Consider the following 12,841-nt stretch of genomic DNA (forward strand, 5'->3'; position numbering starts at 1 on the left):
AACCAGGTATGGACATTTCGAATATAATGTCATGCCCTTTGGACTCACGAATGCACCAGCTGCTTTTCAACATCTCATGAATGATGTATTCCGTGAATTCTTAGACAATTTTGTCATCTGCTATCTAGACGATATCTTGATCTATTCTAAGAACGTCAAAGAACATGAAATACATGTTCGTCAAGTATAACAAAAACTTAGAGATACAGGATTGTACGCCAAGATGGAAAAGTGTGTATTTCACACTACTCAAGTTGACTTTTTAGGATACATCATTTCAAATGATGGTCTCATGATGGATTCTAAGAAAGTCCAAACAATCATGGATTGGAAGATTCCAAGGACAGTAAGAGATGTCCAATGTTTCTTGGGATTTGCCAATTACTATCGGATCTTCATCAAAGATTTCTCACGAGTTGCAGCTCCACTTACACGCTTGACTAGTAAAGATAAATTTCGATGGAATCAAGAAGCGGAAGCAGCATTTGAAGCCTTGAAGACATCGTTTGTCTCTGCACCAGTCTTATATCGTGTTGACTTTTCCAAGGCATTTTTTATGGAAACAGATGCATCAGATTTTGCCTTGGGTGCAATTATATCACAAATGGGAACAGATGACAAACTTCATCCGATAGCTTTTCATTCAAGAAAATTCTCGGCAGCCGAGATCAATTATGAGATCCACGAGAAAGAACTTCTTGCGATCGTGGATTCCTTTCAAGAATGGTGTCATTATCTAGAAGGCGCTTCTAGTCCAGTCACTGTATATACAGATCACAAGAACCTCGAGTATTTCATGTCAGCACGCGTGTATCAAGGACAAAGACTCGATGAGAAAAAATATACACCAAAAGGCTATCTCGATATAATAAGTCAAAATATAAACAAGTAGGTATATTAAAAGGAAACTGAAATGGCTATTACCACAAGACAAGAAACTAAAGACTCTTGAACCTGGACTAGAAGCAAGAAAGGAGTTGACAAGAGTGAAGAGGGCTTCACTCTTGCCTCTATATATACTATCTAACTAGAAGCCACATGGCGACGTTCTATAAGACCTCCAATATATGTTGACTTTCTAGGCCACATGCCTTTGCTTGCAAGGCAAGTTTTCTATGGATGGACCACGTAGTTAGCTTGTTCTTTAAGCTTCCAACATGTGTGGCACATTGCTAACTTGTTGACCAAGTTTCTAGCCTAAAAGTCAACTATAGACTCTTGTAAAGTCAAAGCAGCGTCTATGAAGCTTCTAAGAAGCTTCTCTAGAAGATTTTACACAATTAACCTACTTTTATCTACTTTTACATACTTTTATCTATTCATATAGGTAATTATATGTATGTCCGTGACAGCGTGTTGAATCATCATCAAGCTCGTTGGATTATGTCTTTGTCAAGATTCGAGTTCATTATCACTTATTGGCCAGGAAAACAATAAAGTTTGTCCGATGCCCTATCTAGCATTCTTATTTTGCACCAAAAGAAGGAGATGCAGCATTTGAGCAACAAAGAACGGTCTTCTTGAAATCGGAGCAATTTCATCTCCGAGCAATGAAATCAACATTGAATGTTGATTCAACTTTACTGAAGCAAATCCAGTCCAGTATGTCCTCAGACCCTCTTGTTTATGATATCGAGAATAATTCTTCCAAGTCTCATGATCCTTGTAAGTTTGAGTTCAAGAATAATCTATTATATCTTGAAGGACGCCTATATGTTCCAGAAGGAGAAGCACGTTTACGTGTTCTTCAAGCATGTCATGACTTTCCAGCAGCAGGGCACTTTGGATATAATAAGACTTTGGAACTCATATCAAGAGATTTTTGGTGGCCACAAATGTGGAAGTCAGTCAAAGACTTTGTACAATCATGTGATATTTGTTCAAGATCAAAAATTCCTTGTCATTGACCTTACGGACTTCTTCAGCCATTACCTATACCAGAACAACCATGGTCTTCTGTTTCTATGGATTTCATCACAGATCTTCCAAGCTCAAGATCTTATGATTCTATATTTGTGATAGTAGATCGTTTCACCAAGATGGCACATTTTGTGCCATGTACAAAATCTATCACAGGTGAAGAAACAGCTAAGCTTTTCATTGATAATATCTATCGCTATCATGGATTACCTAAAGATATCATATCGGATAGGGGAATTCAATTTGTGTCAAGATTTTGGAGGACCCTTTTCAAGATTTTAAAAGTGGACATAAAGCTATCTTCGGCTTTCCATCCTCAAACTGATGGACAAACAAAGCGCATAAACCAAGTCTTGGAGCAATATTTATGGTATACTATCAACTACCAACAAGATGATTGGACAACCCTTCTGCCATTGGCAGAATTTGCTTATAATAATACGGTACATTCTTCCACGCAAAAAACACCTTTCTTTGCCAATTATGGCTATCATCCACGACTTGATACTTTTGATTTTTTAAAAGTTGATAATCCTGCAGCAGAAAATATGGCAAATCGGTTGTCAAAGTTACATGCAATATTGAAGACGCAATTGAAGAAAGCTCAAGAACGACAAAAGATAAATGCAGATCTATATCGTAAGAAGCAACCACAACTCAACGTGGGTGATAAGGTATGGCTACTTCGTCGCAATATCAAGACTACTTGACCTTGTGACAAGTTGGACTATCGTAGGCTTGGCCCCTTTTCTGTTTCTGAATAGATCAACCGAGTTGCATATCGGTTACATCTACCGGAGTCAATGAAGATCCATCTTGTATTCCACGTGTCTCTTCTTGAACCATATAATACAGTGGATATACAAAGAAGAAGAGAAATGCCACCGCCTCCTATAGAAGTAGATAATAATGAAGAATTTGAGGTGGAAGAGATATTAGACTTAAGGCGGCGCCGAAATAAGCTAGAATATCTTGTTCATTGGCGTAGATATGATATTAGTGAACACACATGGGAGCCATCGAAGAATCTAGCAAATGCATCAACTAAAATCAAAGTTTTTCATCAACAACATCCCTCAAAACCAAGATGAAAATCTCTCTTATAAAAGAGACAAGATTGAGGCAAGATAACATTGAATTTCTTATCCTTATTTGTAACTTCTTTGCATTTGTGATGCTAATTAGATGAAGAGCCAACAACCAGCGGAGTCAACTCAAGAACCTTCGTTTATTGACTTGCCGGACGAGACATTACGATTGTCACAACCTCCGAGACGACGCAATCGAGATGAAGACCTTCAAGAACGACATGTTCTTCCTCGAATAGATGGTGAGATACAACGCATTTGATATCACGATTTGGGAAGGGACTCTCGATGTTTGGTGATTTTGCTAGAGGTAGGAACATCTCCTGATGGTGTTCCGAATATTCTATTCGAAGGAAGTTACGAAGGCCTCAACAATGATCAAATAACTGGATGGTCTTCCCGCCTTGGTATGGGACACTACCGATGGTTGAGAGGCCCTATCAATCATCTTCGAAGAGAACAGAGATCAGAGTATGTGGCGAATACAATTCGTCGCATCATAGATTTCCTCAACATATGATGACCGCTCCTCGTGGAACTCGTCTCTAGAAGGGGAGGTAATGTCACGGCCATAATCATGTAAGCTAATAATTACATATAGAAATAGGTAGAAGTAAGTAAAAGTAGATAAAAATAAGTTAATTCTATAATATTTAATATAAAAGCTTTCTAGGAACTTCCTAGACGCTGCTTTGACTTCATAGGTGTCTTTAATTGACTTTTTGGATTAGAAACGTGGTCAACAAGTTGGCCATGTGCCACACATGTTGTTAGCTTGAAGATCAAGCTGCTATGTGGCCCACACGTAGAAAAACTTACCTTGTAAGTCATGGCATGTGTCCTACAAAGTCAACACATTTTGGAGGTCCTATAGAACGTCGCCACGTAGCCCCTAGTTAGATAGTATACATAGAGACAAGAGTGAAGGCTTCTTCACTCTTGTCAACTCCTTTCTTGCTTCTAGTCCAGGTTCAAGAGTCTTTAGTTTCTTGTCTTGTGGCAATAGCCATTCCAGTTTCCTTTTAATATACCTACTTGTTTATATTTTGACTTATTATATCGAGATAGCCTTTCTGTGTATATTTTCCCTCATCGAGTCTTTGTCCTTGACATATATATATATATATATATATATATATATATGTATTACTACATTCATACTATGATATTTAGTCACCCTTAATAAGCACAAATAAACACAATAAACCAAAAATAAGTATACAATTAGACAATTAAATCATCAAAATAATTAAATTTCATTTTTAGGATGTTTTCTATATTAATGTTATGGCATTTTACAAAATACTTAATAATAATATTACTTTGTTTTTTTAGTTTTAATTATAAGTTTTATAATGGATTTTACGTACAATAGGAATACCTTACAATCAAATCGCTTAAATAATTTAGCACATTTGATGCCAATTCAAGGGTATTTTTATCTATTGTTATGATACTTTAATTTACGACAAAAAAATAAGAAATAAAATGCTCTTAAATAACAGATAGGACTTATTTACAAAAATATATGGAATTACGTTTTCTGGGGCTTTAAAGGTATATATATTATGAAAAAGTTATTCACATGTTTTATGATTTACCATATATATATATATATATATATCTATATATATATATTTAATAATACTAAATCAGGATAGATGTTTTTATTTTAGCTTGCACATTACTTTTGAAAGTACATAATACATAGTACCATATGATTGGTTCAATTAATTTTCCATGAAATACTGAAAATTACATATATAATATTTAAGCAGAATGGAATAAAAGTTTACAAACCACAATTATGTTATTAACATTTTCAGGCTTTTGGTTTATAGAAGTGGCTAAAACTATCAAAATTATAACTGAAAATAATGCTCAAGAAACACTTGAATTTTATTGAAAGTTGAAATTGATGAATTTGATAAAAAAATACTATTTGATTCTAAGTAAAACTAAAAGTGAAATTTTACAAAACACTGTGGGGTTATGAATTCTAAAATAAACAACTATATATTTTGAGATAATTTCTACTTATATTCCATAAAATTTAAATCACTCATTCCATATTTATTGTTAGTCCAAAATCAGACAGGAAAAATGTAATCAATTAAAACACCTAATTTTGTGATATATATATATATATATATATATATATATAGTGCATTTAGATTTAATAATATATATATTTTTTAATGTATCATAATTTAGATTTAAAATAGAATTTAAAAATTAGGATTAGGGTTAAAGAATGTAAATAATAAATATGTAAGCTAAATGTTTAAAACAATAAAGAGAATACTTTGGTAATATTAGTTAATTTTTTTCTAAATTAAAAAAATTACCAATAATTATATTTTAAATCTATATAACGAAATTTTTTTGAATCTACATATATCTATTTTATGTTTTTGCGAAACTGAAATCAGTCAATAAATAATTGAAATCACTTATTATTTATACTAAATAATAAAGATGACAAAATAATTTTTTGCTTCAAGGAGACACTATTGGCAAGGTATAGAAACAGAACACACCATTTTGTGATATTTTTTGTAAAGTACTTACTGAAGAAAAATTCCCTGAAAACATTCAAGTTTTAAAAGCTTGCCTCCTCTGCTTATGTAACGACTGAATATTATTGCAGAAACCATTATGAACCTTTACAATGGGTAAAAATACAATGTTGGAAAAAATTACCACATGGTGGATATGATGCCAAATTTGAAGGTGTCCTTCATTTATTATAAAAGAAAAAATACTTATTAATAATTCAAGACATCATATACAACTAAAATTCATTGTTTTAGATTCAGCTTACTTGGAAGATTTTAAGCTGATTTATTTTTAAGTAGAGCTACCAAAAAACTAATCCTCCATAATTCTAAGGCGTTGCAAGCATTGACGAGGATTTCGAATACTAGCTGGTGGAAATATATGTGCACAATGCAGTACTCAAAATCTCAATCTTTAATTTAATTTAAACTTTTTTTTTGTTTTTTGTTATTTGTTTTTTTTTTTGTCAGCAAGAGAATATAATTTAAAATTTTTATAATCTAAACATAAAATAATATACATATTAATTAAGTTTTTCAATGTGATAAGTAAATGAGATATGAAATAAATGATTAAATATAAATAAGTAAGTAGAAGAGGCAAAGTAACAAAAGTCATGAATTATAAGAATTAGAAGTTGATTTACAAAACAACTGAAAAACACATCTACCTTGATTGGAGCAAAATAATGGTGCATGCTTACAAAATGCATGACATGAAAATTACAAAAAGATAATGCATAAAAAATAAATATTTAAGTGTTTAAGAAAAACGATTGAAACACACACAAAATAATTAAAAACATAGAAAAAGAAAATAAATATTACATTTTTAGAATAGTGCTTTTTGGTACAAAGATTGAAACATCAGTTTTTCAAACATATATAATGAAATATAGTTGGATCTTTACAGCATGGATCAGGTTTGTCACTTGTGTTATGTTCACCTTCCAATCTCCTTTGTCAAGTAATTTAATTTTCACAAGGTTGTGTATACATTTAAAGTTTCACATTTCATTTAAAATTTAAAGTTTCACATTTCATTTTTTAGGGTTTGGGTTATGAAGTATAAAGAATTTTGATTGAATCTTAAAACGATTTATTTGCTTCACGAGATATTTTAAGCTTTAAATGAAACGAACATGGAATTCATATGAACAAAACCAACCAAGCTAACCCTACTATATTCCTCTAAGCATAAAATTTCCAAATCTACCAAGAATAGGAAGTGGATTTGGTAAAAATAGATTGAAATCTTTTTTTAATGTGAAAAAACTGCATGAACTTCCAATTGCATGCAACATATGAACTGTATTCTCCACAAATCATATGACAATGGTTGCAAATTAAACCAGATGTCCAAACATCCAATGTTAAAAATAAAAATAAGAAACTGTCATAAAAAACTAACATAAAATAAAATATTAAATCCTCAGTGAGAGAAAAAAAATATAAATATATATCTATTCAAAATCAACAATATCATTCAACTCATAACTTCATTGATATTGAATTTATTGAGAATTCAAGTGTGCATGTGTGCAAGTGTGTGTGTGAGTGTGTGAGTTTGTGTGTGAGAGACACACCAAACTGAGTTGTCACAAAAAGGACCCTGATTAATACCATACATGCTACTCCCCTACTTTAGCATGGAAAAGTAGTATTGTAGTGTGATAGTAGTATCAGGAACCCTAAAAATGATTTTGGGTCAACGGGCATGGGATTATTGATTTAGCATGTCCACTTCACCTCTCTAAGATAACTACAAAAAACATAGGCTCTCATATCCTTAGTGCCCCATTATGTTTTGGCTCAGGTAGTAGTCAGAGCTCTGATAGCCCCACACCCACATGGTGATAAGTAAGTGACGTATTCCACTATAGAACTGCTCTCCCTCCTCATTTCAGCATGCCTGTTCCACAGCACAACATGCTCTCTCTGTGTGTGTGTTTGTGGACCTTCCATTGTGCAATAAACCCCACCCCCCACCTGGGGCACATGATCATAGAAGAAAACCCATATTATAGGTTGTTTCTAATTGGGAAGAGTTTCCTCTCATCAATCATTTTGGTCTCACAAATGATTTGGGTGACAGAGCCCTAATCCAGGCTTTTAAGTTGTTGTTGTTGTTGTTGTTTTTTTTTATTTGTTATTGAGCCATTATGGATTAACTGATTTGCAACTGTTCTTGGGGTAATAACAAGCCTTCAGTTTATAGGGTTTGGAGGCCTGGGAATTTGCTGACGTGGGTTTGTATGGATGGATGAGTGGATATATATATGATGTATGTATGTATGTATGTATGTATGCATGCATGGATGGATGGATGGATGAAGAAGCTCGTGAAGGGCGGGATTAAGTGTTCGCAGCGCACATAAAGGTGACGTGGCAGAGAGCTCAGTATTAAATTAGGGTGGGGGGGCGAAGACCCATTTCCTACCACGTTCAGTGCCGCTGTGGAATTCATTCATTCAGTGGGAATATGATCGTTTCAATAAAGAGATAAACAATACAATACAGCCAGAATAGCTCCTTACCGTTGTTCCGCTACACACAGAAAGCCGGCCAACGGACCCAACAAGAACGAATGAATGAATGAGCACGGAGGCCTAGGGAGCCTAAGTGGGCTACTACCAGCAATATATCCAGCGAAGCCCATCTCAGCTTTTAGTAGAACCCCCTAATTGGAGGTAGACACAGCAGTATGGGTAACAGTTACCTGCCACAATGGCAGGCATTGTCGTCACTAGCTGTTGCCGGGAAGAGTGGCTATTAGTTTTGCCGGAAAAGGGCCTTGTTATTGAATGCGGTGAATGGACCCCGATGTGGACCCATTCGGGGCCGATCGGAGCGTGGGAAAGAGGCAGATTATGGCGGGAGCCAAGTGGGGAAAATAATAAAGCAGAGGAGCTTTACCGCGGGAGTTCGTTTTCCAGTGGTGGACTGGATAACAGGAAAGCGCGGGAATGGGATCCCCGATGACGTGGCGGGCCAGTGCCAGGGGTGCGCACCGGGTTTCGCATTCGTGTTCGACACCCCGCCTGGCCCGTGATCTGTCCCTGTCTTCATCTTTCTCGTTGCTTTGAATGTGCACTGAACTAGGGAACGTGGCCACAGCGAGCGAGCTTCTCTTTGTTTTTGCGAAAACTAGCTCCATGGCATCGCAACCCCGATTGTTGTCGTCGTCTATTTACCGATGCATTTCGTTCTTGTTGCTGGATGAACCATCAACGGGTCGGAGCTGCCCTGTTTAGCTCTCCATCCCGTGTTCCCGAGGGGGATATAGCGGGGAGACCCGATTGTATGGAGTTGCCGAGTGCTTGGTTTGACGTCGCGACTGTTGGCCCAGCGGTCGCAAGTGTAGGATGTGCTGGAAGTACGTGCGTGGTAGAACAACTGTCTCTGGGCGTTGGGACTCCGAGAGTGGGAGGCGGAGCTTGGGCCGAGTTCGAGAGGTGGCGCATTGGGAGTTTGTTGCAATGGTGCTGGTTTGAAGGTGGCGCAACCCGTGCAGGTCGGATGTTGGTGCCGCTCTGGATCTTCTTAGAAGTCAGAGGGGTTATGTGTAGCTTGCAGCAGCGCGCGCGCGTGTCAAAGCGGAGAGAGATCGTGTTCGTGGTGAAAGTTGTTTTAGCTCGGTGTAAGGAGTATCTTCTGTTTTGTGCCGGGGTTGGATGATTTCGTCTCCGAGCGAACGAAGAGTAGCTGATTAGGGAGTCGTGTTCTCCAGAGCATCGATTCCTGTTCTCTCTCGAGCATTCTACTTGTCTTGTGAATACTGTGGCTCCCTTGAGGAGCGCGCGTGGGGGAACGTCCCCTCCTTTTTTCTTTTTTCTTTGCGTTAATTGATTACCAGACAATGGTTTGGTTGTTGTGTCGTGCTTTTGAACTCGACCTGAGTGAGTCCTGATGCATCTGTTGTCGATTAGTTTGTACTTCACTGTGGTATTCCTCGACCTTTTTGTCACGAAGTCCTGTTCTTGAGAAGTATCTTGGATTGAATCCTTCATAGGTTGTCTTGGAGAGTAATTCTTCCCCCTTGTTCTTGCCAGATTAGAAAGGCATCTGTCGATGTCTGCTATTCATTCTACAGGAACGAGGATATGACTTGACTATTGTTTCCCACTTCCTTGGAATGGGCGTTGAAGTGCTCAGATTCTTGCTTCTTGTCTAACTTCTTGATGTCCTTGCCATTGGCAACAAACATTTTCACAGGAACCCACGGTTTTGCACCCTGTTTGCCTAGAGGTTGCGTAATTATGTAGTGTGAGCCCCTGAGCGGGAGCGTAGGTCTTTCCAGAGCAGTACAATCTTGAGAAACGCTGATTCTCACGGGTCATCGTGAAGACCACATTTTCTCCTCTTGTGTCTCCAGGCGGTTTGTAATCCTGCAAGTACTATTCTGTACAGAGAACTCCGCTACTGCTTTGTAGAGATTGATGCTTCGGTGGTCGTGGGTGTCTTTTCCTTGCATCATGTCTCCAGTTCTCCCTCTGTCTCTTGGTGTGCCTACGAACGTCGAAGAGACAATCCACGAGTTGCCTATGACTTGCCTTAACGCAATTGAGTTGCGACGGATAGCTGTCTTTGGGGTCTCGCCTCCCATATTTGTCCTCCTGTTCGTTCTGCATGAGTTCTCTGCGTTGTGTTTCCTGTATGTCCGCAATCTAACGTTATAATCGATTGTCTCACAGGCCGTACAGGATAACTTCGCGTAAGCGTGGATCCTTTTCCGGTTGTTAGTTCTGTCTTGCCGAATCCCAGACTTCGAAGTTGCTTCTCAAGAATTAAGCTATGGAGATTGCTGCGTTTGAGGAGCTGGCGGTAGTCGACAATCAAATAATTGTGGGCGATAACCCTGATTCTTGGTTATGGCGAGAAGACGCATTCAAGTTGGACTCCGAATCATATATAGGTAGCACGCTTTGACTCTGAGTGCTTAAGTTCTTTTTCGCCGGCCTTGGCTTTTGACCTGTCGACGATAAGCTTGAAAACTACGCTGAAATTTTTAAATCGTGGCATGTTTGGGTTGCACTACACCTACCCTTGGGATGACTGCACATTTTCTGAGTCTAGTTTATTCTTTGACAATGTTGCAGAAGTCGCCAAGTCCTTCTGGGATGATTTGACTCAAAATGACGAAGAGCTATTTGCCTCAACTCCCCCAATTGTGAATGAAAGGGAGTCAAGTCCCTCGCACATCGCTGACTGTAGCCAAGGTATCGACCAGTCTCTTGCACAATGGGCACTGCCTGGGGTGTCTTCATGTATTTCTCGCATTAAGATAGTCTTCGACCTATTTTTAGCCGAACAAGCGTAGCTCTTTCCACTGTGAACCTTTGTCATGAAACACGTATGCACGGGGTCAATCGGCATTTGAACTGATTAGAATTTTCTTCGCTTCAACAGAGGGTGACAGTATTGGTCCTAGCGATTATGCTGCTGAGAACTGCGGACGAATTAAGAGGCGCCGAATGCTGCATTTCTCTGTAACTGGTGATGAGTGTGTGCCTGCTTCCTCACCAGCGTTCGATTCCGGTTCTACCAACGACTCACCTTTCATGGTACATTGGTGTTCTATCCTTGCCCTCGTTGTCTCCACATCCCTCTCTTGAGCGTTCTTCAGTAGTCGGAGTGTTGCCTACGACCTCTGACCGCTTGTATGCTTTTCAGAGCTGTGTGGGTTCTTTAGGTTCCGGGACTGATGAGTTTCTGAACCCGGCCCCCTCGTCGCCGAACAGTATATGGTTCTCCAAAGATGATACATCAGCTGATAATTCAATTCCAGAAGAAACTGGCCAAGTTTTTGATGATAAATGCTCAGAGAACACAGAGACCCACTGTTCATCTGATAAGCCGTAAGGACCTGCAATCTCTGGATGCCCCCTGCTTGCTCTGCTGCAATTCCATACATCAGCAGTTGACAGTCCCACTCTGGAGTAGATACCACTACTGATCCACCTCTCAGCTATGTGATAGAATCAAGGTACTTAATGCGGAGGGTGACCTCTCATGTGTTTCAGGAAACCTAAAGTGCGAAGCGCCAAGCATGGTGAGGCACCAGGAGCATCCATAGTCTCATCACCCTCATCTGAGGGCGAGGTTTTGCAAGGGCCTTTGACGCCGTTTTCCAAGGGTTCTACTCCTGGTATGTCTCTCGTTCTTTCTCTCTTCACCTCTCTTGCTTTCTTTCTTTCTCTCTCTACACGCTGTAATCGTCGCAGTAGTTTGTCAAAAGCTGTAGTGTTACCTTGTTTTATGATATTTCTGAGAACGGCAAATCCATGTTTTTCAGGGTGGAGACCCAGCCCACTTACGAGGTTTCGAGTCAAAGCTACGCCCGTTGCATACCCATTTAATTTGGTAAAACCATACAGTGCCCATGGGGACGTGACGTTGAACGACATAAATCAGCGAATTAAGAGTCCATCTCCAAGGCCTACGCGTCGTCAATCTGCAAGGGACATCCAAAAGTCTCCGGCCCATTCCGGATCGGGACTCTCGGGCAAAGCTGTGGTAGAGTGCATCAAGCTTCACACTGAGGGCAAGGGTTCCATCACTATCATGAAAACTCGAGGATGATGCGGACGGAGAGTAATCGTTAGCCCCTACACTCATTATAGAAGCCTTGAGAACCATTTTTACTGGTTCTCATTCGATTCTGACGAGGAAGGCCTGTGTAAATCTACTCCTCCTCCTAGAACGATAAATGTCATACATACAACGAGGATGCGTGACCAATCAAGCCAGAGCCTGATGTCTCGCAATTAGCTGGGTGGACTGAGTTGAGTGTAAAATTTTCAGCATCGGATAGAGTAGAAAACAGTACCTCTCAGCCTGCCCTAATGCTTCCCAACTGCTTAGTGTAACATATGGCAAGCCGTAGACCAACTGCTAATGTTGGGGCTTAGAAACATTTGTACAATGTCATCCCAGAGGTGCGTGACATGGCTCTGAAGTTTTTTTTTCTTTCTTACTGTATGCACAATTTGCGGTAATTTGAATTACAATTCTCTGAAGGATTCTCAATGTTGCCCCGTATAGTTCTTGCTTAACTCCCTAAAGCACAATGACCTCCACTAACGAACCATTTCCTGTCAACGATACCAAAGAACGCAAACTTGCACTATCAGAAAGTTTCAAACTCGCCTATGTGTAAATTGCCATCCAGTGTAGGAATTTCATTCATTCATTCATGAGGTCCTTCCTCAATGTCAGGAGGGGGTTAAAGATGAATGCGGGGAGAAGTTTCTATCATCTTCGACAGGCAGGGAG

At 38.9% G+C, this 12,841-nt stretch overlaps 1 protein-coding gene across 2 annotated transcripts; it reads left to right on the plus strand.

Moving 5' to 3' along the window:
• Window positions 1-8,702: 8,702 nt before the first annotated feature.
• On the plus strand, window positions 8,703-12,585 carry LOC112285487 (uncharacterized). 2 transcript variants are annotated; one of them, XM_024526355.3, is made up of 7 exons: window positions 8,703-9,080; window positions 10,261-10,481; window positions 10,666-10,785; window positions 10,976-11,130; window positions 11,240-11,424; window positions 11,590-11,714; window positions 11,862-12,585. In XM_024526355.3, exons 2-7 carry the CDS (start codon window positions 10,361-10,363, stop codon window positions 12,146-12,148), a joined length of 993 nt encoding a protein of 330 aa, XP_024382123.1. In that variant the 5' UTR covers window positions 8,703-9,080; window positions 10,261-10,360; the 3' UTR covers window positions 12,149-12,585. The 2 variants fall into 2 exon arrangements, with proteins under 2 accessions (XP_024382123.1, XP_024382124.1); XM_024526356.2 differs by lacking the exon at window positions 8,703-9,080 and adding an exon at window positions 9,821-9,960.
• The last annotated feature ends 256 nt before the right edge of the window (window positions 12,586-12,841 follow it).

This window comes from Physcomitrium patens, chromosome 8 (genome assembly GCF_059467195.1).
Source record: "Physcomitrium patens ecotype Gransden chromosome 8, ASM5946719v1, whole genome shotgun sequence".
Lineage (NCBI taxonomy): Eukaryota > Viridiplantae > Streptophyta > Bryopsida > Funariales > Funariaceae > Physcomitrium > Physcomitrium patens.